This window comes from Suncus etruscus, chromosome 4 (assembly GCF_024139225.1).
Source record: "Suncus etruscus isolate mSunEtr1 chromosome 4, mSunEtr1.pri.cur, whole genome shotgun sequence".
NCBI lineage: Eukaryota > Metazoa > Chordata > Mammalia > Eulipotyphla > Soricidae > Suncus > Suncus etruscus.
This window is the reverse complement of record NC_064851.1, coordinates 167,731,681-167,755,960: the sequence shown is the minus strand read 5'-3', so window position 1 is coordinate 167,755,960 and position 24,280 is coordinate 167,731,681. Positions and strand designations below refer to the sequence as shown.

At 39.7% G+C, this 24,280-nt stretch overlaps 2 protein-coding genes and 1 pseudogene across 10 annotated transcripts in view; 2 read left to right on the top strand and 1 right to left on the bottom strand.

Moving 5' to 3' along the window:
• Positions 1-2,310: 2,310 nt before the first annotated feature.
• On the top strand, positions 2,311-3,620 carry GPR151 (G protein-coupled receptor 151). The gene has a single exon (XM_049771456.1). The coding sequence runs from the start codon at positions 2,311-2,313 to the stop codon at positions 3,559-3,561; it is 1,251 nt and encodes a 416-aa protein (XP_049627413.1). The 3' UTR covers positions 3,562-3,620.
• A 3,521-nt stretch (positions 3,621-7,141) lies between these two features.
• Positions 7,142-24,280, bottom strand: part of TCERG1 (transcription elongation regulator 1) — a 58,894-nt gene continuing 41,755 nt past the window's right edge. For 8 of the 9 annotated variants that reach the window (XM_049771441.1, XM_049771442.1, XM_049771443.1 and 5 more), the window contains 8 exons: positions 22,367-22,485; positions 19,349-19,499; positions 16,367-16,531; positions 15,978-16,160; positions 11,601-11,780; positions 10,513-10,596; positions 8,744-8,844; positions 7,142-7,563 (listed from right to left, as the gene is read on the bottom strand). In XM_049771441.1, coding sequence (XP_049627398.1) covers positions 7,362-7,563; positions 8,744-8,844; positions 10,513-10,596; positions 11,601-11,780; positions 15,978-16,160; positions 16,367-16,531; positions 19,349-19,499; positions 22,367-22,485 — 1,185 coding nt within the window. In that variant the 3' untranslated portion in view covers positions 7,142-7,361. Of the gene's footprint in view, positions 7,564-7,630; positions 7,950-8,743; positions 8,845-10,512; positions 10,597-11,600; positions 11,781-15,977; positions 16,161-16,366; positions 16,532-19,348; positions 19,500-22,366; positions 22,486-24,280 lie in introns of those variants that run through there. The other variant, XM_049771449.1, reaches the window with a different exon arrangement.
• Positions 14,019-14,511, top strand: LOC126006117 (60S ribosomal protein L21-like; annotated as a pseudogene).

Sequence of the window (24,280 nt, the reverse complement as noted above, 5' to 3'; positions counted from 1 at the left end):
TCAGCTGCTTGCAAGGCAAACGCCGCTGTGCTATCTCTCCGGGCCCGAGTGAGACCATTCTGCGTCTTTCTCTCTCTTTCTGACTTATTTCATTCAGCATAATAGATTCCATGTACATCCATGTATGGGAAAATTTCATAACTTCATCTCTCCTGACGGCTGCATAATATTCCATTGTGTATATGTACCACAGTTTCTTTAGCCATTCATCTGTTGAAGGGTATCTTGGCTGTTTCCAGAGTCTTGTTATGGTAAATAGTGATGCAATGAATATAGGTGTAAGGAAGGGATTTTTGTATTGTATTTTTGTGTTCCTAGGGTATATTCCTAGGAGTGGTATAGCTGGGTGGTATTGGAATAAAGACAGGACTTCAGATCAGTGGAATAGGCTTGAATACTCAGAGAATGTTCCCCAGACATACAATCACCTAATTTTTTTTTTTTTTTTTTGGTTTTTGGGCCACACCCTGTGCCGCTCAGGGGTTACTCCTGGCTATGCGCTCAGAAGTTGCTCCTGGCTTCTTGGGGGACCATATGGGACGCCGGGGGATCGAACCGCGGTCCGTCCTAGGCTAGCGCAGGCAAGGCAGGCACCTTACCTCCAGCGCCACCGCCCGGCCCACAATCACCTAATTTTTGATAAAGTAGCAAGAAATCCTAAATGGAGCAAAGAAAGCCTCTTCAACAAGTGGTGTTGGCACAACTGGATAGCCACTTGCAAAAAATTGAACTTAGACCCCCAGCTAACACCAAGTACAAAGGTAAAATCTAAATGGACTAAAGACCTCGATATTAGACCCGAAACCATAAGGTAAATAGAACAACATGTAGGTAAAACACTCCAGGACATTGAGACTAAAGGCATCTTCAAAGAGGAAACTGCACTCTCCAAGCAAGTGAAAGCAGAGATTAACAGATGGGAATATATTAAACTGAGAAGCTTCTGCACCTCAAAAGAAATAGTGCCCAGGATACAAGAGTCACCCACTGAGTGGGAGAAACTATTCACCCAATACCCATCAGACAAGGGGCTAATCTCCAAAATATACAAGGCACTGACAGAAATTTACAAGAAAAAAACATCTAATCCCATCAAAAAATGGGGAGAAGAAATGGACACTTTGACAAAGAAGAAATACAAATGGCCAAAAGACACATGAAAAAATGCTCCACATCACTAATCATCAGGGAGATGCAAATCAAAACAACTATGAGGTACCACCTCACATCCCAGAGATTGGCACACATCACAAAGAATGAGAACAAGCAGTGTTGGCGGGGATGTGGAGAGAAAGGAACTCTTATCCACTGCTGGTGGGAATGCCGTCTAGTTCAACCTTTATGGAAAGCAATATGGAGATTCCTCCAAAACCTGGAAATCGAGCTCCCACACGACCCAGAAATCAAATCTTGATCAATCTCATGCAAGGTAAACACCCTATCTGCTGTACTGTCTTGACATTGACACTCACAGGGCTCTATTCAAACAACAGGCTGTTTCTCCCTGTGGCAAGGGAAGGAAGCCCTTCCAGCAATGGGTACCTTACTACTCAATCAATACTTGCTGGCACCCTGCACACAAGGAAAGGGTCCTTGTAGCAGTCAAAACTAGTGAGAAAACTGGTGTGGAATTTTACATTTGAATTTTCTTTTCTCCTTTTTCAGTAATTGCCTTTCTCCTTTTTCAGCAATTCAGGAATTGCCTCTGAAAAGCAGCTTTCTTGACTACTTGGTTATCAGACCTACTGAGGCCAGCAAGATGGTACAGTATGACTAAGGCAAAGTGCCTTGCACACAGCTAACTCAGGTTCATCCCGGGCACCCCATATGGTCAACTGAGCACTGCCAGGATTGCCGTGAGCATTGCCAGGTGTGGCCCCAATCGAAAAAGGGCCCTCCTGTTGAGATGTCGTTACATCCCAAATACTGACTCACAAGATGGTCAAAACAGGCTGTGGAAAATAATTGCCCTGACTGGGACGGGTAATCTTCCACCCCAGAAAATATCCCAGGCACATGTACCTACTCGCTTATCATTGACGGTTGTTACATGTTTTACTCCACAGGGCTGACAATCTGCTATTGGACTTGCTAATGAGAGGCAATCTTGCGCCACCACTGCTGCCTGCCAGTGTGGATCAGCCTATTGTGCGCAGGGAGAGCTTAGCAGCCGTCTCTTAACCAGTCCACTCAGAGGAATCAGCCAGGGGTGGGTCCAGAGTGTCACTTGACACTGGCTAGAGGATATTTATTTCCCCGCGCCCAAGAGAAAAGGACTAATGTGAACTCTAGAGGAAAGCGGAAGAGGTGATGTTGGCAGCTACTTCTGCAGACTCTGAGAACAGGACCATGAATTTGTCCTTCGCTCGCCTCCACTTTGCTGGGGGGTACCTGCCCTCTGACTCCGCGGACTGGAGAACCACAGTTCCAGCTCTTTTGGTGGCTATTTGCCTGGTGGGCTTCGTGGGGAACCTGTGTGTGATCACCATCCTCCTTCACAGTGCCTGGAAAGGAAAACCATCTCTGATCCACTCCCTGATTCTGAATCTGAATCTGGCCGACGTCTCTCTGCTGCTGTTTTCTGCGCCTGTCCGAGCTACAGCATATTCCAAAGAGGTTTGGCATCTAGGCTGGTTTGTCTGCAAGTCCTCAGATTGGTTCATGCACGCATGCATGGCAGCCAAGAGCCTGACCATCGTTGCAGTGGCGAAAGCATGTTTCATGTATGCAAGTGACCCAGCCAAACAAGTATCTATCCACAAGCGGACCATTGGGTCGGTGCTGGCAGCAATCTGGGCTCTGGCTAGCCTGCTACCACTACCAGAATGGTTCTTTAGCACTGTCAGGCACCAAGCAGGTGTGGAGATGTGTCTCGTGGAGGTACCAGCGGTGGCCAGGGAGTTCAGTTCAATGTTTGGTAAGCTCTACCCTCTCCTAGCATTCTGCCTTCCGATAGTCTCTGCCAGCTTTTATTTCTGTAGAGCTTATGGCCAATGTCAAAAGCAAGGATCTAAGACTCAAAACCTTAGAAACCAGATGCGCTCCAAGCAACTCACGGTGATGTTGCTGAGCCTTGCTGTCACCTCTGCTCTCCTGTGGCTGCCTGAATGGGTGACGTGGCTGTGGGTCTGGCACCTGAAAGCTGACAATCCTGCCCCACCACAAGGTTTTATAGCTCTGACTCAAGTCCTAATGTTTTCCATCTCTTCAGTAAATCCTCTTATTTTTCTCCTGATGTCAGAGGAGTTCAAGGAGATTTTGAAAGGTTTATGGAAATGGGTAACAATACAACATCCACCTACCTCACAATCTCAGGAAACACCAGCAGATAACTTGGAAGTGCCTCCAGTGAACAGTCCATCCCCAGAATTCCCAACATCCTTATTAGAGAGAGAGAAAAAGGATTCGCTCTTCACCAGCAAAGAGAACAGTGAGAAGGCAGAGATTCCCACCCTCCCTGATGTCGAGCAATTCTGGCAAGACAGAGACACAGCTCCTCATGTCCAGGACAGTGACCCCATCCCCTGGGAACATGAGGATCAAGAAACAGAAGACTGGTAAAAAAATGTCAAAGACAAACTAATGGTATTTATTATATGTATTTGGACCACTACTAATCAATATTGCTGTTAGCAGGGTTATCACCACTAGGAAAATGCTTTATCTGTTTGCAAAATGAGCAATTGGGTAGAGATTACCATGTTAGGAGCAGTGCTTGTTTGTTATAATCTAGTTTCTAGGTGCTTAGAAAGCCATGTCACCCTAGTTCAGAGAGGCCGTTTCTGCAGGACACTGTAGGAGTAGCAGTCACTGGCCAGGAAGAGCATTCCCATCAGACAGAATTCCTGGGCCTGGAGTTCCTTTCTCAAACTGCTCTCATTTGCCCAGCAAGAAAGAGCTAAAATCTACTGCCACCTCACACTATGAACACGTTAGTGAAACTTCAATGAGCTGTATTTAAGAATGTTAATTTACTTGATGAAAAACTACTGACTTTTCATTACTGCACGGGAAGGGTACTCTTATTATTCTCACATGTTACTCTGATCTAATTTTTAAAAATTGTAGCTATTTTGTGGAAAGTTTTGGTAAATCCAAATATGGCAGTACACTGCAACCTGCCAGCTTAATTATTTTAGCCACCCTGGTGTGTATGCAGGATCCAAGTGTGAGAAATGGAGCTCGGCCAACAGTGTACATTTTGGTATAAAGAAAGGACTGAAAATCTACCCTCTTTTCTCTACACGGTTGGCTTTCCAAAATTCAGTCTGTACCTCTCAATATACTTTTCTATGAAGATAAAACTCAATGGTAAAGAGAATCAGGCTAATAAAACAAAGCAATAGGCAATATAGAAATCAATCAATTAGATTTTGTACTCTCAAACATTTAACAGTATAACTTGAATGAAAATTAACTTTTAGAAAGGTAAAACACACCAAATAAAATTCTATCATAACAATGTGAATGAATGAGGGAAGTAGGAAGCCTGTCAAGAGTATAGGCAGGGGTGGGGTGGGGAGGAGGGAGATTTGGGATATTGGTGATGGGAATGCTGCACTGGTGAAGAGGGGTGTTTTTTACATGACTGAAGCCCAACTACAATCATATTTGTAGTCAAAATGTTTAAATATATTAAAATAAAATAAAATATAATTATGACACATTTGCCTCACCACACATAATAACATTCATTCATATCTCAATTATTTTGCAGCAGAACTCCCAAGTGTTTTCACGGAGGAGTTAAGTCAACTAGAACATTTCCATAGATGCAAGCAGCAGCGTATTTGAAATACTGTAAAGTATTTTTATTTTTTAAAAAAAATAGTTCAGTCTATGAGGTTTTGATTTGTTTTTACAAACGGTCATGTTTTCTTTTCTTTTTTGGTTTTTGGGCCACACCTGGTGGTGCTCAGAGGTTACTCCTGGCTGTCTGCTCAGAAATAGCTCCTGGCAGGCACGGGGGACCATATGGGACACCGGGATTCGAACTAACCACCTTTGGTCCTGGATCGGCTGCTTGCAAGGCAAACACTGCTGTGCTATCTCTCCGGGCCCAGGTTTTCTTTTTTTAACATAGAAGCAAGGACCATATTGTTTTGGACACACAAATCACATAAAATACAATTTAAGTATCCAAAATATTGTTTTGTGACTTTGCAACTATATAGTTACATGTATGTATGTATCTGTGAACTAAATTTTCGTCGTTTTAAAGTCAATGTGGGCTATAAGCATTCAGTGCTTAACATTTGAAAATTGTAAATAAATAAAACAATTATATCAGATACTTTAGAGATTTTAAAGCTGTGTTGTGAAAACTCCTTTCAAAATTATCATTTGGTACAATGGGCCTTCATGGGAGAGCTAAACACTTCACATGAACAATCAGCCCTGTTCACAAAAGTAGGAAACTACAAATGCTTATTGCCAAGCATTTTCTTCACACTTCTTTGCAAGGAACAGAATGAGGCTGAATAGGCAGATACTATATCAAAAGAACAAAAACATGCATTCCAGAAATTTCACCAAATGGAATATCTACAGCTAATAGCTGTTTAACTTTTCTAATGAAACACCTTCATTTCACTCTTCACAGACATTCAAAACAATTCAACAAATTTCTGAAAATAAACTTTTTTTGGTTTGTTTTTGGGTCACACCCGGCAGTGCTCAGGGATTACTCCTGGCTCTGTGCTCAGGAATCACTCCTGGCAGGCTCAGGGGACCATATGAGTGCAGGGATTCCAACCACCGTTCTTCTGCATGAAAGGCAAAAGCTCTACCTCCATGCTCTCTCTCCAGTCCCTGAAAATAAACTTTAATGCAGGAAGAAAGGGACAAAAGGGGGGCTGGGTGAGAATAACATATCCTGCTACTGATTAATTTTACAGTTTTGATCATGAACTCCACCTTCAGTGGCCCATAATATAGTTCAGCTGAGGGACAAGTACCATACATGCGAATGTTTGTAACAGTACGTTCCTTTTCATAATTACATGTCTGTTGGCAATTCTTCCTATTGCAATCATGTTACATGTGAGGAGAAAAAAAATGATTTAATTAACACATTTTTCTTAAACAATTTATTCATGTAGTATTCAAACTAGAAATCTATAAAAAAATATAGAGGGCTTTTTTTGAATTCAAGAGTTAAAACTAGAAAAAGTAACTGTGAAGCAAAGAAGGGTAAGCAAGCTGCATGGTATTGTGTGTGTGGTACACTGAAGGAGTGCCCAAAAGGCACTAGCCATCAAGACTTCAGTACAGAAGACAAAAACAAGGAAACATCAAACATCAGTTTCTTGTGCTGTGAAACCAAGATATTGCTGTAAGACTGAGCACCAAAATGTTTATGTATAAATTCCTTCCCTTTAGTACTACAATTAATTATATTCAAGTTTTTCAAAACTAATACGAGGCTTAATGTTCTTTGTGCTGAACAATGTGTTGCTTTTTAAAGTCTATAAATTACATAACAATAATCATATACAATACACAAATATAAAAAGTGTTGGTTTATTGTAGCTCACATACATAAACTGAACATTCAAACATTTTAAAATTAAACTTTAGAAACAAAAGTTTAACATTCAAACAGGAGTATAGTTTACAGAGAATACCCAGCAAGGTTATTTGTTGTCTAACCCAGAATATTGACAAGATCACTTTATGGTAAATAAAATGCATTTAACCAGCAGTCCTATTTGGGCCAGCTTATAAGTAATGACCGTGGTTCCACACCTGAGAAGATGACTACATAAATCTTCTCTTGGCTAACCGAGTCTTGGGCTGTCATTCTGGGCATGGGGCATAATCAAAAGCACAAATGTGAACAAAAAAAACGAAAAGGTTCTTTAAAGACAAAAGTATGTCCATTATAATAATCCCAGCCTCTGGAAGATAAGGATTCAATTTTCAGTGTTGTCTCTTTTACCCGCTTTAAAAAACAAAATCAAAACAAACCCAAATTTAGGTTTTCTTGGAGTATGTGGTATCTGCATCTTGCAAATTTAAACCACAGCTGCTCTTATGCCTTGCATGTGTAACACTGCTGGAAAGAAAGTCACCAAAGTCACTGACTTCCACACCTAGTAAAGGATGATTTTTAGCGTCAATATTTTAGATTTACTAAAGACAGCCTATATTTGATTATGTATGTCAGTCATGCCACACAAAGAAAAGCATAAATATTTTCAAAGTGTTCTCTGTTCAGAAACTATTCACAAATGCTTCTCCTTCTGTTTGTCAGATGGTTCTGCAAAAGTCTGACTAATACACGTACATATAAAAACCTGAAAATTGGCTCATGCAAGCGTTCTGAATTAAGAGATACCCCAGTAGAACAATATTCAGAATTATTTTGTTGATCGTCTTGTGGGCTCAGAGGCGGTGGGAGGTGGGGGTGGACCCCGGCGATCCAGGTCATCCACATATGCCACAATCAGTTTACGCCTCTCCTCAGGCACACAGTCCAGTACTAAATACCTTTTGTCGTTCTGCAAGATTTTTTCTACATCTTTTAGGTGCTGATCAGATTCCTGGATTAGTTTTTTGGATCTAGAATAAAAAAAGAAGACCACATCTTACTGACTGCTGTTCACAGGCCTTTTAGAAATGAGTTGGAAATGTCCATCTAGTTCCTAATTGTGCTTCCAGGTTTTTTTTTTTTTTTGGTTTTTTTTTTTTATTTTTAAGAAAAATTCCACTGTAGTAGTCACCTTTGTAAGTCACCTCAGCAAAGACTCCAAGAGTGAAAGGGCCTCAGAAGCTTAATTACCCTCCCACCCCTATTGATGGTCCCTCCAGATCAGGGCTGAGGGTGGGTGGGTAAATCTTGCCCGTGCTGTACCTGTTCTGTGGATGAACAGAGGACTTCAGTCTGCAGGGCTGCCAATCCCAGCATCTCTCACAAGCTTTCACTTTCACATCTTTCACTAAATTAACTATAAAAATGTAGAAAGAAGTCTTACTTCACATCTAGTTTAAAAACCCAAGCTGATGCAAAACATTAAGGATCCTGACCAAAAAATCCAAATGACAAAATATCTAAAAACCACACCCTCAGCACTATCTAGCCTCCCGTACACATACCCTTCAGTAAGTAAGATGTTTCAGATTTTTCATTTACAGAAGAAAAGCTGAAGCACGAAACAAAAAATTTCCTGCATACTGATTGCCCAGCCATGTAAAAGTGTTTTCCTGATGAGTAATTGTTCGGGATATATAGAACTACTGGGTCTGTTACAGAGAAATCTTGTCTTAAAACTGCTTTCATCTGGGGGAAAGGAGATGATTTTGCTGAGCTCAAATTAAATAATTACAAGTTTCAGAATGGGGCTGACAACTGCATAGTCTTCAGAGGAGGCAAAGATAATTAATGATGAAGGGTTATTATATTAAGCCTTGCCATGAGATACAATTTTATGGGATAGAACAGTGATTCTTTTTTTTTTTAAATAGACAGTTTAAACAAAATTATGTTTAAAAACCTGGATGGGTGGGTGACTTAAATAACAATTGACATCTGGGCCCTTTCTTTAAAAAAAAGAAAAAAAGAAAAAGGTGGGGGTGGAGGTGGTGGGAAGCAATACACTGTCTTTGACCTTGAATCAAGTTGGTTCTTCTTACTCCTCAAATAATGCCAATGTGTGTATGAATGCAAAGTATGCTTTTGGGCATTAGAGTAAGAACTAGTAAAGACTTGGAATGCCAATATGGAACAGTTCATTGCACACACCTATATGTTATAAATTTGGTCTCTTTCAAAAGTGTCCTGAAGTCAGCTTTGGCTGTGATGTATTTGTCTCTGATGTATTCCTCAAACTCTCTCTGTTTTTTCTGCAATAAAACAATAGTTAGAAAGTTAATTACTAATTTAGGTATTAAATTAGTATCATTCATATACTGAATCAGCAATTTGTAAATCATATAACTTTTAAAAGAAAAGCAAAAGGCCTGTTTTTGTTCACAGAAAACTTATTAAAATGCATAATTGGCAATACATCATTTTTAAGGCAAAAAAGAAACAGCCATCAAGAATAGTAGTTAAACTTGAGGGTTTGCTACATACTATACTGTGCTGAGTTTTATGAGGATGTCCATCTTCCTTAATCTAACAACATCAAGCAATAGAAACTCCAGAGGGGTTGGAGCGATAGCACAGTGGTAGGGCATTTGTCATGCATGCAGCTGACCCAGGACAGACCTGGGTTCGATCCCTGAGTCCCATATGGTCCCCCAAGCCAAGAGCGATTTCTGAGCACAGAGCCAGGAGTAACCCCTAAGCACCGCCCCCAAAAATGAAAATGAAACTACCGTATTTGCCGGCGTATAAGACGACCCCCTAATTTTGCAGTTAAAACATGGGTTTAGGCCTATATTCGCTGTATCAGACAGAATGTTCCTGTGTTGCATATGTTCCTGTGCTCATGTACCACAGTGAGCCAATCACAACAAGCAAAGGCTCAAGGTTATACTGTAATAGACTTCCTCTCTGACTCTGGCCAATCTGAGCAGTGTAGATTCTGGTCCAGAACACTGTCTAATTTGCATGCATAAAAAGCCTGCTTGGATTGGCTGAGTCAGAGAGGTAGTCCAAGCAGCCTTGCAGTGACTGGTGCAGGATCGAGTTGGAAAATTCGTTTTGTGGCAATATTCAGACAATTTTCATTTAGCAGCATATTGAAACATTTTTCGGGATATACTCGGCGTATAAGACGGCCCTCGATTTTCGGTTGACTTTTTTTTTTTGTTTCAAAAGTCATCTTATACGCCAGAAAATACGGTACATAAAACTATAAAATTAAATTTAGTTTTTGTGTATTTTTCTTGTAATATTTATATCCTTAGGAATAAAGAAGCAATTTAGGGATATACCAATTATATATAAAGCAACACTCAGAACTTACATTATACTGAGCAATTAGCTTTACTAGTAAAGGAATAGTAGTGACAAGTATAAATTCAGAGCTTAATAGTCACTATCAATTCCAAAGAAACTGGGATTTTGGGATTCTAGGTACAGAAAAACCAACCAAGAGACAAGACAGAGGAAAGAGAAAACAAACCGGAGGATTATAAACAACCTATCTCTGACATCATTCACTTTGTAAACCCTGAGTTCGTTTTCTAACAAAGAATCAGAGTAAAGCAAAAAATTTTCTACAAATGACTTGAGGATCCCCTATGTCAAATGCACGATGCATAAAAAGATTAAGGACCACTCTATTTTCTGCAGACAGCTTGGTAGTGCCAGTATAAATGTATCTGCATAGTCAGATATCCAGTTACATAGTAAATAAACTGTAGCTTTATTGAATCTCAAAGATCCATATTATAGGCTTTGCTCTGAGGCTTAAACACTTACTGTCTCTATTGCCTACTCTCACTGTTGTATCATGTAAGAAATGAATCATAAATACAAAATTCAGACCAACTTCTTAAGTCAAGTGCAACTAAATTAAGCACACAGTAAGTTGACAGTTGATTTCAGAGAAATTCTCTTACCCTGTCACTGGAGGAGAACTTAATGCACCGAGGATCTTCCTTAATGATTTTTTTTACTTCTTTCCACGTGGATGTTAAGGTAATCTTTGAAAAGATGAATAAAAAATATATAAATACAACCCACTTTCATTGCAGCACATATAATACAAACCTAACACACTAACCTGAAATATCTTGTAATACCAACTGGACATTAAAGTAACTGGACTTGTTAGGGACAGAGAAGTAGCTTTAATGCTTTATTTTGTCTTTTTGTTATCTTGCAACAGTTATTTTTCATGGCCATACTTTCAAGGTGGCATAAGACAATCACCTGCCAACTCTCTATCTCTATAGGCAACATCGGAACTTCTCAAGAAACCATCACCAAAAAGAGCAGAAAAATAGAACAATCTAGCTAACAGTGTACAAACTGGTCCCGAAATGAGGTGGCTATGGTATCAAATCTACCATTGAAGGGATCAATAGGGCACAACTTGAATCACTCTGAGAACAGGTGAAAACTTAGAAAATTGTGAAAAGAATTTCTAAATATAAAAAAAAATGCCATTGGGTTAGATAGATAGCATGGAGATAAGGCGTTTGCCTTTCATGCAGAAATATGGTGGTTCGAATTCCAGCATCCCATATGGTCCCCGTGCCTGCCAGGGGCGATTTCTGAGTACAGAGCCAGGAGTAACCCCTGAGTGCTGCCGGGTGTGACCCAAACAAACAAACAAACAAACAAATGTCATCAGCATTTTTCTGATTTTTTTTTAATCAAAATAAGGGGCCAAAGCGGTGGCACAAGCAGTAAAGCCTTGCACACGCTAATCTAGGACGGGCCGCAGTTCAATCCCCTGGTGTCCTATATGGTCCCCCAAGCCGGAGCGATTTCTGAGTGCATAGCCAGGAGAAACCGCTGAGTGTCACCAGGTGTGGCCAAAAAAACAAAAACAAAAACAAAAATAAGAATAAGATATCTATAGAAATCCCACAAGTTCTTCTAATGAATCTAAAAATCATGATACTGAAATCTTTGGTGTTTTATCAGTGAAATCCTTAAAGAAGATTCTTTTAAATTAAAATAGAAAAGATAAGACTCTTACTGCGGAAGTTTCATCCAAAAGTTGCCTAAAGTGCTCCCTCTTCTTTTTGGTAAGTGCTTCAATGTGTTCATTAAAAAGCTTCTCTTTCTCCTCTCTCTCCAACAAAGACCCAGATTCCCAGCGGTGATCTTTCCGGAGAGTCCTCCGAGTATCAGACCATGACACGTCTGAAGAACGAACCTAGAAACAGAGTACTGCCTACATCAACAGATGGCTTCCCTTTTTATATGCCAACGAAGGGCTCATTCATTTAATTTAGCAGCTGAATTTATTAAGACAAGTGCCTGGTAACTCCTTGTTATCTACCATTTTAAAAAAAATCTCATCTTTAAAACAGAAATCATAATGCTCAGAGTTCAACAAAGTTATGAGGAATGGGTGGAGAGGCAAGGGAACAAGGAACATCTTACCAACTTTGAGTGGAATAATAATAAGAGAAATATATTGTGTCATAAAGCACTAAGCAGTTCATGAAACAAACAAAAAAACAAAACAAATAGGCCTTGACCTTAAATTTAAACTTCTAAAACCATATTAATAGTTATACTTTGAAGCATAAATGATACTTATAGTTAAGAAAAGTTAAAAGACGATATGACTGACTGACTGGTTACCAGCAGAAAGACTTCACTGCTGTTTTAGTCAAATTACACTGCTGAATTGAAGAAAGATAGGGAGTCAAAAAGAAGGCTAAGGAAAGAAAAGGAATTAAATTAACAATAACTCTCAAGCAGATACATTTGTGTCAACTGCACTTAGCAATGGAAATAGTAACACCAAGCACTTTCTTCAAAGGTCTCATTTTTAGGGATGACAGGTATGTATAAGCAATAGCTAAAGGAACACAGTGTTGCAGAAGTACCTGCTAACCACAAGAATGGCACAAGAGATAAATCAATGCTCAGGAATCTGGGCTAGCAAAGCCAGGTTCAGTCTAGACCGGGGTCTCAAATTCAATTTACCTGGGGGCCACAGGAGGCAAAATCGAGGTGAGGCAGGGCCGCATAAGGGATTTCACAAAAAAAGTCCTCAAACGTCATTATTAACAGCTTTAATTATTTCTTCTGAACATGAATAGAACATTGAGTGAAGATCATGAACCATTCTTCTGAACATGGCATCTTTTACCTATTCCTTGCTGCCAGAGACTTGACAGCACTTCTTACAAATTTGAACCACATTTGGCTTTAGAGAGGAAGCAGTTGAGCCCCTCAGTATGGCTTGAAGATGATCATCATTAAGTCTAGACCTGTACTTTGACTTATTGAAGTTCAATGTGAAGAATAACTTTTCACACAATTATGTGCTCCCAAAAAGGCACACAGTGCGTTTGAACATTCGGGAAAGCTCAGGGAAGCTGGGGGGCAATTCTCTCAAAAATTGCCCATGCATGTCTGCTTTTCCACTAATCTCCCTGAACTTGGCTTTGAGATCAGAGTTGCATTGCAGGTCAATGAGCTCCATTGACAGGAGGGGCATCTTGCACATCAAAGGAAAAGGAGTCCACAAAAATTTGGAAGTGGCTCTGTGCTTTTTGAAGTCTGCAAATCTGTGATCAAATTTCTTCTCTAGCTTAAAAATAGCATCAACGTATTTCTCACCACTGAATGGTATGCCTGCTCCACAAGTTCCTTGCATGCTGGGAAATGGCAAAGGTTTGTCTGAGAGAGCTGGGATTTCCATAACACAAGTTTTGTGGAGAATGCTCTCACAAGGCTCTGGGCCTTGTAACATCTTGTTTAGTACATTCAGCTTATGTGTGATCACTCAACTCAGAAACAGCATTCCTATGCTTCTCCATGAAGGCTTTCACTTCTTCTCTCAACTCAAAAAATCTTTTCAGGACATTTCCCCTGCTAAGCCAAAGTACCTCGGTGAAATAGAGCACATCTCCATATTGAAACCATTTCCTCTAAAAAAGCACGGAACCTCCTGTGCTTTAAGCCCCGGGATCTGATTTGGTTGATGCATTTCACAATAACAGACATCATATTGTCACAAGGCAGGCATTTACTGCAAAAGGCCTGCTGATGGATAATGCAGTGAAGAGCAATGGCCTTCTCTACACCCTCCTCTTCAAGTTTGTTTTGAACAAGTGCCACCAGTCCATTTTTCCTCCCTGTCATCGATGGCGCTCCATCAGTTATTATTCCAACAAACCTCTTCCATGGCAAACCTGTATTCTCAATGGCATCACACAGATGCCGAAATATCTCATTAGCGGTGGTCTGGCCATGCATTGGAATTATTGTGAGCAGCTTTGCTGTCAATTCAAAATTGCAAACAACACCACAGATATAAATCATGAGCTGCGCAGTGTCTTGTTATATCTGTGCCCTCGTCAAGAGCAACTGAGTATACATCAAAACATTTGGCTTTCGGGGACCGCCATCTTCCAGTTTTTCCAGTAAATCAGTCATGACCAACACAAAGAGAAAGAGGAGGGGCACCTGCTACATGTTTTCTAGACCCTTTAGAAAACATGGAGTTGTTCCTTTGGCCACATACATGCGGATTTATAAAGGTGATATTGTAGACATAAAGGGAATGGGGCACTGTTCAAAAAGGAATGCCCCACAAATGTTACCATGGAAAAACTGGAAGAGTCTACAATATTACCCAGCATGCTGTTGGCATTGTTGTAAATAAACAAGTCAAAGGCAAGATTCTTGCCAAGAGAATTAATGTTTGTATTGAGCATATTAAGTACTCTAAAAGTCGAGACAGCTTCCTGAAGCAGGTGAAGGACAATGATCAGAAAAAGAAAGAAGCCAAAGAGAAAGGAACTTGGGTTCAGTTGAAGCGTCAGCCTGCTCCACCCAGAGAAGCACACTTTGTGAGAACCAATGGAAAGGAGCCTGAGCTGCTGGAACCCATTGCTTATGAATTCATGGCATGAGAGGCTTTTTTTGTTTTGTTTTGTTTTTGGGTCACACCCGGCTGATGCTCAGGAGTTAATCCTGGCTGTCTGCTCAGAAATAGCTCCTGGCAGGCACAGGGGACCATATGGGACACCGGGATTCGAACCAACCACTTTTGGTCCTGGATTGGCTGCTTGCAAGGCAAATGCCGCTGAGATATCTCTCCGGGCCCATGAGAGGCATTTTTTAAAAATAAAAGATCTCTGATCAAAAATAAATAAATAAATAAATTTGGCTTTCTCACACAGTTGATGATGTCACTTGACATGTCAGAAATGCGCTCTGTCACAGTGTTGGCAGAAAGGCTGATTTTGCTAAACTGACCTTTCTTTTCCTGACATAATACTTGCAGCCTGTAACATGCATTATTATTTTTTTGGGGGGGTCACACCCGGCATTGCTCAGGGGTTACTCCTAGCTGTCTGCTCAGAAATAGCTCCTGGCAGGCATGGGGGACCATATGGGACACCGGGATTGGAACCAACCACCTTTGGTCCTGGATCGGCCGTTTGCAAGGCAAACGCCGCTGTGCTATCTCTCCGGGCAAACTCTCCTTCTGTGAATGGTTTCCCTGCCTTAGCAATCATCTCACTAACATGGAACTAGCTTCGACTGATGCAACATTCTCTTTGGTTGCTTTCTTGAAGAAATCTTGTTGCCTCATTAGACATGCTTTAAGACTGGCAACCCTCTTGGCTCTCTCATTTCCTTGATATTCTGCACATTCCTCAGCATGTTTAGTTGAATAATGGTGTTTCAAGTTGTATTCCTGTGCACTGCAACTTTCTCTGAGCAAATAAGACATGTGGGGATGCCCCTGTGCTCAACAAAGAAATACTGCATCTCTCACTTTTCCTGAAATTGTCTGTGTTCAGCATCAATCTTTCTCTTCACCGCAGGCTTTGATGAAGTCATGATGAAGGTATGACAAAATCTAATTCTATAATAAACTTCTCTCCCTTAGGCCTCCGATAATGCAAGGGACAGTGGGCAGGAGCAGCAGAAATGACGTATGAGCTAGGCGCAAAGTACTTGCGATTATTCGCTTACCAAATATTTGCAATAAAAAATCGCATTAGTAAGAAAAAATATCGCGAAAAATCGAATTAAACATTTGCATACCCCGAACGGAACTGCGAATGTTTAATGCGATTTTTTTCTTACTAATGTGATTTTTATTGCGATTATTCGGTAAGTGAATAATCGCGAATACTCCGATATTTGAAGGCCGGCCGCAGGCCACAAAATGTTGTACGGAGGACTGCAAACGGCCCGCGGGCCGCGAGTTTGAGACCCATGGTGTAGAGCCGATAAATACTCAATTTTAAAGTTTTATAAATAGCTTACAAAGTACATCTGGTCAATCTAAAGAATATTTAAATGCTCACTAATGAGGAGATATTATAACAGATTTTCAATACAGTGTAGAGGAAATAAGCAAAGGAATAAAATATACCATGTCAGACAGAAGAGCCTTGAAATTCTGGATAGCTTCTTCTCGTTTGTGCTGCTCTCTCTCTCGATCTATTTCTTTTGTTTGCTCTGAACGAGCCTTTTGAACCTCTCTTTCTCGTTCTCGAAGGCTTGCCTCAATTCGGGCTTGCCTTTCAAGCTCCTTTTCTTTTTCCGAATCTAAGTTCTGTGGAAGTAAAAATACATTACTCTTCTCTACCAACTTCAACATAGTATGTTTCAACACTAGTTGCCTAACACAAAATTTCAAACCTAGTATGTAACAAGAATATAGCTAAGCACTTACATATGGGGCTTGCTACACTGGGGAGTCAGAGTGCATGTGCAAGAGTCAGGAACACAAACAGCAAAACCCCACATAAACATACTTACCTTGGCTATTTTTTCTATATACTGTTTGAAAAGGTCTTCTCTCATAGATGAACTATCCACTGCTTTGTAACGTGGATCACTTTCTACTTTGTCTTTGACTTTGCTCCATCGAGATTGACCATCCAAGTGATGATTAGATAATAGTTCAAAGAAATCTGATTTAATCTATATTTCAAAAATATAGTGATGGGGGAAACAAATAATGACATGATAAATTCATAATATATAAGTTTACAACTAGAAAAAAGTTCATTTACATGAAATAATTCAGGAGTAGAATGAATTTTAATGAAAGCAGGTAGCAGCATTGTTTGCACATGCACACACACCCAATATCTGTAGGTTCTCACTTACAATATACTAACACCACATTCAAGATAAATCGTATTTTAGCCATGAGATCCTCATGCCTTTACTATTACAACTCAGAGTGAGTGAGTAATCGCAGCATTTGTTCTTACCCTTTCCAGAACCTTTTACTGGGGAGGAGGGCAGGTGCTCAGGGATCTGCTCTAAGAAATCACTCCTGAAGAGACTCAGGAGACTATCTGGGGTGCCTGGGACCAAATCCAAGTCAGCTACATATAAGCCATGAGAAACTTTTTAAAATGTGTCCCTTAAGTTATTTTGACTCCAGGCTGAAGTGATTGCGTAGGGCGCTTGCCTCTCACTTAGACCTGTGTTCCATTCCCAGCATCCCATATGGTCCTGGAAGCATGCCAGGAGTGATTCTGAGAACAGAACCAGGGAGCAAATCCTTAGCACTGCTAGGTGTGGTTTCAATACAAGTATATATATTTATGTGTATATACATATAATATTATATATACATATATGTGTGTATCTATATATTACTCCTACCAGGGAAGATACTCAAAGGTAATCAAAGACAGGCTTTTTTTTTTTTTTAAATATTTTGGCTAGACCCAGTGATGCTCAGAGATTATTCCTGGCTCTCCACTTGTGATTTGCTCTTGGGGGAGAGGGCTCCCTCAGAAACCATATGGAATGCCAGGGATTGAACCAGGTTGGCTGAAAACACTGTGCTGCGCCCCTATCAAAGACTAAATTTTAACAAAATATTCTGACCATGTCAAGAATCTTTCCTTCCAACACAGAATACAAACCTGACCGGGGCATGAGAAATAGAATCTTGTGTGAGCACAGATTAAATAAATTACGCTTCCTGTCTATTCCTACTCTCATTTTCTTCTTTTAATTTTTTCTATTAGATGGTAAAAAGTGAAAAGTTGATGCCATTTCTGTAAATGCTTATTAAAGACAGACTGATCAACTGAATTTCTAAATCACCCACCATTATCATTAACAGCAATTAATTCACGACCTTGTTTTCCCTATTTTTTCCATCCTTATCAAAAGTGGTAGTATGGGGCTTGCGCAGTGGCGTAGCAGTAGGGTGCTTGCCTTGCACATGGCTGACCTAGGACAGACTGCGGTTCAGTCCTCCAGCATCTCATATGGTCCCCAAAGCAAGGAGCGATTTCTGAGCGAATAGCCAGGAGCCCCTGCACATCACCCGTATGGTCCAAAAACCAAAAAAACAAAACAAAACAAAAAAAGTGATAGTATCTTTTCAGGTTTAAGTTAAGGGGTGGGAAATTTCATGGTACAAGCAAAGAAAAAATAAAAAAAAGCTTGCTTTGTCTAAATTAAAAAGAGGAATAAAACAAAGTCAGGGTTTTTTTTTGTTTTGGTTTGGTTTTTGGGTCATACTCAGCCTCGCTCAGGGGTTACTCCTGGCTCTGCGCTCAGAAATCACTCCTGGGGAGGCAGGGGGACCATATGAGATGCTGGGATTTGAACCACAGTCCATCCTAAATCTGCTGCTTGCAAGGCAAACACCCTACAGCTGTGCTACCTCTCTGGCCCATCAAGTCAGGTTTTTAAAGAACACTTCCCATTATATGCAACTTCAAACAAGTTAGTCTAAAAGAAAATGACCTAAATTAAAACTTTTATAAAACTGCTATAACAAATGCTCAAAATAAACAAAAACTTGAGGTGGTCATTTTAACAAAGGTGTATTAAAATAATCAACACTTTAGTAGGGCATTTTAAATAAAACAAAATCGTCAAAAAAAGCTATACAAGAATGACAGCCTGAATGTGCAAATGCCTCGTCAAGGGCTAAAAGGGGACCCCGACCAAGTCAAGAGGTCTTTCACAAACTTCTGATCCAGTAATCATTTTCTTTAAACTCCTTTCTCTTTAGCCATTGGTTACGTTATCTCGAAGAATCACAAGAACTAGGATAAGACCCCTAATACACCAGCAGGGCTATTCCGGACTGTCCTCAGGATGACCCTTGGCATACACAGTGTAGGAATCTCTGTCCCACCTCTCCAGCTAATTACATTTCTTATTTGAATTTGCAATATTCTTACAGCTTGGAAGAAGAGATCACCTTAAATGTCAGGAATACTTAGGCTTTCAAGACTCTTTTTACATTCACAAAGCTTTTAGGGGTCCTGAGTTGGCTGCAAGCTTTATAGGCTCCCGCACACTGGTGCCCTCACCCTACCAGCATGCCTCCCCAGTGGTAAGAGCCTTTCCATCCCTGAAGCTACTACCAAATGACATTTGGAACGCATTAATCTTTAATAGCTGACCTTTACGATAACCAAGAATTTGTATGTAAGATATGCTTACCAAAAGACAGAAAGTCATTCAAATGCTATCTTTTAGAGGGCAGAAAGAAAAAGGCACTTTTTAAAATTTTAATACTGTCACATATTATTGAGATCTTAGCCATAGTCAGGTCCAACAACCAGTTCTAAACTTCGTAATTAATAAAAAGTCACATGAATTTATCCAGTTCAGTGAAAGTATTAAAACACTAGGGCAGTAAAGGGGCAGAACTGGTGTGCAATCAATTCTGGTGTTTCTCCCTTTAGTGAGAACAGAAACAAAGTAGCCTGTTGGGTTCCTCGCCTCAGTGGCAGCAGGACTAAAAGCACCTACCTTCTCACCTCGGGTCTTCGAGTCTTCTTTCTCTTTCTTCCTTGCAGCTGCTACAAACTCATTAAACAAGACTTCTCGGTCTTTCATTTTTTCGATTGCTTTGAATCTTGAATCTTTAGCATGTTTAGCTGCAAACTCACTAAAAGTAGCTCTGTAACAAAAGGGCAAAGCGTACTAACTTTGATACATATTTGTTTACACAACTGTACAGCACAAGACACTGTTGTTCCAGTGTCATCCTATCTGTCTAAGCAGCAAATGAGAGATTAATAAAGCAGTAAGAAGAGCTGAAGGATAAAAATGAGATGAGAGCTTTGATGTAGTACTGGGGAAATACACATTCTTGAAAAACTAAAGGAAATAAAGATAAGAGTCCAAAAAAGAAAGGATTTGTTTGTGTTGGGAAAATAGAACAGTTCATGTCTAAAGAACCACTTTGTAACAGTTATGTTATAAAGTCTCCTTTAATAAAGGACGGTTGCTATCAGGGGTTAGTACAGAATGGAATGACTAGGATGGTGCTGGGATGGTGCGCCCACCTAAGACTTCCACTAACAAATGAGCTAGGGATAGGCACTCAAATAATACTCCCTATTTATTCTGGTCTATAATGAGTATTGAATAATCATCTTTTCTAATTCAAAAGGAAAATGAAAGTAACAAAGTTTTTAAATGTTCAATTCCTCGCCCTGCTCTTTTGCTATTAAAATATTGTTTCAATTCCCATGCTACTATTAAATGCAGAAATACATTTCTTTTCAATCTATTTTCTGGTACACCTATCTTACTGTGCTATGGAACCCCCTAAACAGAATTTCACCGGTGCAACCCTTGTACAGATACGCCTCGCTTAACGACCAAGTTCCGTTTCAAAGACTTGGCCCTTAAGCGAATTGGTCGTTAAGTGAGGAACTGCATGTACTGTATACAGGAGTGCAGTATATGCATAGTACTTGACAATACAGTATTCTGAATAAGTAAAATAACAAGAAAGATCAAACTGAAAACTTCCACCTGTTTTAATTGGCATAGGTTGTGTCATTTACATACAGTACTGCAATATACTAAAGAACATATAGTAAAGTAGGTACATTAAAGCACCAAAAACCATAGTACTGTAGAGTGTACAAGATGGAAAAAGGATATTTAAAATAAAATAACGGTGAAGAGATGGTCGTAAGTGCGAGTGGTCGCTAAACAGGTAGGTCGTTAAGCAAGGAGTATCTGTAGTTTATCGAAGGCCCAATGGACCCCAGTGAGAAACACTTGGAGTAATGTTACAGATATATTTCAGTATATATATATCAGCAACACATTACTCCAAGTGCAGAGACCAAGTTTCAATTATTTCTCAAGAAGTTCCATTTTCCAGAGTAACCTACATGGCATAAACCACTCCAACAACAACACTCCCCCCAGAAACCAGTGGATTCAAACATCAAACTCAATGCAACAAATCCACAAAAGATAAATTTGTTGAATTTCAATTATTCTTAGACCCATAAAGGGCTGTTAAGATTCACTGTACAGAATTATTTAAAAGTAAGCTGTATACCTTATAAGACTACGACTTAAACTATTTCGGCACACATGTCCTCGAATCAGTCCTCTTACTATATGGAATTCTCCTGGAAAGTATTCTCAAATACATCGTATTACCAATCTATGTTCAGATCTTTCAACTGCTTCTTTGTAACTCAATCTCAACTACTTTTGACTCATGCACAGTCCTTATTACTAAGAAAAGAGCCATGAAGAGTCTAAAACTCTTCATATAATGTAAATACTGAGCTTTATTTTCTGAAAAATATAGTAATGCGACAGCAGGTTTTTCTTCCTATTTCATAGAGTAAGACTGAGCATGTTCTCTCAAACACTACTCTTCCTAGCTCCACTAACAAAAATAACTAAACATGACAAACCTTTTCTTAAAGTCCCTTTAAGCATTTAAAATCTCATCTTGCAAGCATAAGGTCACAAATTTGAGCTCTAGTGGTGCCCACACATGCCATAACAGCCCTAGCAATTCTGCTATCTGGGACTCCCAACATACAAAAAAGACGTATGAGCACTGCAAGGAGGAGTAGAAACCCCTATTAGCACATTAAGTATAAGTAGTAATGAGCCAACAAGCACTGACCAGAAGTTTTACGAACAGCCAAACGTGGTGTGACACCTGGAGAAAATGTGTGCAACACAAGTGTGTGATGGTCCAGGGAGATAGCTAAGGAACTAAGAGAATTAAGAATGCAGACTCTGCATACAGAAGTCCAATTTTTACCTTAAGAACCATAAGTAGTTTTATTCACCCATCCCCACGGAAAGTATGAGCAACACACTGACCATCACAACAAAAGCAACTGGGTTAGGGATGTGAAAGTGACATTTAACCCAGAAACTCCAAGGATCTACCTGGTAATTTTTAGAAACTTTCTATATTCTGAAGTGTTCATTGAGACCTCACAGCCTAAGATTATCTCTACACACACACACACACACACACACACACACACACACACACACAAAACAATTCTCATACCTAGACTATTCTGTGTAATATAATCTAATTGGAATTCCACATTCACTTCAGCAAGTTTCCTTTTTGCTTATGTTATTTCTTTAATGCATAAGATAGTGTAAAATAGTATTGTTTGAATATCAAACTCTTTATAATAAGAATAAAATTCTGCAACTATACTCATGTATTTAAAATATTTTCTTCAGGCTATTACATATTAACACATACTAATAATCAGTTTAAAATGGCTTTGCAATTCATTATGGGCAAAACCTTAAAACAGAGATGGATTTTCAATCATTTCTCAGTTTCTAACACAGACCCTAATTTGCATGTGGAAGTATTCAAAACAAAGGTCTTATAAAAACCACTGTCACAGAGTACCAGTAATATAAGAATGTAGATTAACAAAGATAATGATTAAATAAGATCTTAATATTCAAATATCTACAGGTGGGAGAAAATAACTCATCTTATATGAAAATGTATAAACCACATACCTTGGATTAAATTTTGCTTCTTCCATCATTTTTTTGAATTCTTCCTTGGCTTGCATTATTTTGTTTTTCTTTTCCCTACGTTCTTCCTCTGCCCTGGTCTTTACATACTGATCAAATACCTATACAAAAATGAACCAATTTGACAAGTCAGGTAATTTTAACCAAATTATGGAACCTACTAAAAAGAAATTCACTATTCTTTTCTAACTATAATAGGAAAAAGTGTATTTATTACATAGAATTAAATTACAAGCTTAAAGTTAAAAGTTCCTTTCATTTCTATTTCCAGGTAACAAAAAATGTTTATTTTATAGATGTATTTGGTTTGGGGGGCACACCCATTGTATATAAGAATATTGGGGCCGGAGAGGTGTTGAAAGCAGTAGGGGTGTTTTGCCTTGTGAGCACTAGCCTATGATCCCCCAGCATCCCATATGGCCCCACAAGCCAGGAGCAATTTCTGAGCACATAGCCAGGAATAACCCCCTGAGCGTCACCAGGTGTGCCCCCCCCCAAAAAAAAACTGGTGTGCCCCCCCCAAAAGAAAAGGGAAGGAAATCAAATAGGGAAAGAAGAAGTCAAACTATCTCAATCTGCAGATAATATGATGATATACATCAAAAACTCTAAAGAATCCAGAGATGCTCCTAGAAACAATAAACCAATACAACAAAGACAGTAACATTCTTTATAAAAATAATGAAGCAGAGGAGAAATAGTACCTAAAGAGGTCAGCGTGGTGGCGCTAGAGGTAAGGTGTCTGTCTGCTTTGCCAGCGCTAGCCTAGGACGGACCGAGGTTCGATCCCCCGGCGTCCCATATGGTCCCCAAGCCAGGAGTAACCCCTGAGCATCACCGGGTGTGGCCCAAAAAAAAAAAACTACCTAAAAATATCAAGTACCTAGGAATCAACCTAATAAGAGAGGTAAAAGACCTGTACCATGAAAATTTCAAAAACACTTCAGAAAAAAATTGAAAAGGACCTAAGAAATTGGAAGAACATCCCATGCTTGTGAGTAGGAAGAATCAACATCATCAAATGATCTTTACTTAACTACTACACAGATTCAATGCAATCCCTATCCAAATTCAGATACCTTTGTTTGTTTGTTTGTTTGTTTGTTTGGGGGCCACACCAGGTGATACTCAGGGGTTACTCCTAGCTCTGAACTCAGAAATCACTCCTGGCTTGGGGGACCATATGGGACACTGGGAGATCAAATTGTGGTCTACCCTAGGTCAGCTGCATGCAAGGCAAATGCCCTACCATTGTGCCACCACTCCAGCCCCCAGATACCATTTTTTAAGGACTCAGAACAATCCATTATAAAGTTCATGTGGAACCAGAAAAGACCTAGGTTAGCCAAATCCATATTGAAAAAGAAACTGGATAGCATTTCTTTACCTACCCTGAAGCTTTACTACAAAGACATAGTGAACAAAACAGCATGGTACTGGAATAAAGAGTCTCAGACCAATGAGTCAGAATAGAATATCCAGTGACATACTCTCAAAAATACAGACAACTAATATTTGACAAAGAAGCAGAGAACTTGAAATGGAACAAAGACAGTCTCTTCAACAAATGGTGTTGGAACGACTGTAAAGAAATTAAAGATTGATCCATACCTCACACTTTACAGAAAAATCAACTTAAAATGGATTAAAGACCTTGAAATAAGACCCGAAACCATAGTTAATTGAGGAAAACATACATAGAGACTTATACCTCAAAAGTCTTTGATGAGGGGCTGGAGTGGTGGAACAAGTGGTAAGGTGTCTGCCTTGCAGGTGCTAACTTAGGACGGACCTCAGTTTGATCCCCCAGCATCCCAAGCCCAGGGGTGATTTCGAGCGCATAGCCAGAGTAATCCCTGAGCTTCACCAGGTGTGGCCCAAAAATTAAAAAAAAAA

Bases quoted from the DNA above. Each gene is read 5' to 3' on its own strand.
- GPR151 (XM_049771456.1), top strand. From the start codon at position 2,311: ATGTTGGCAGCTACTTCTGCAGACTCTGAGAACAGGACCATGAATTTG.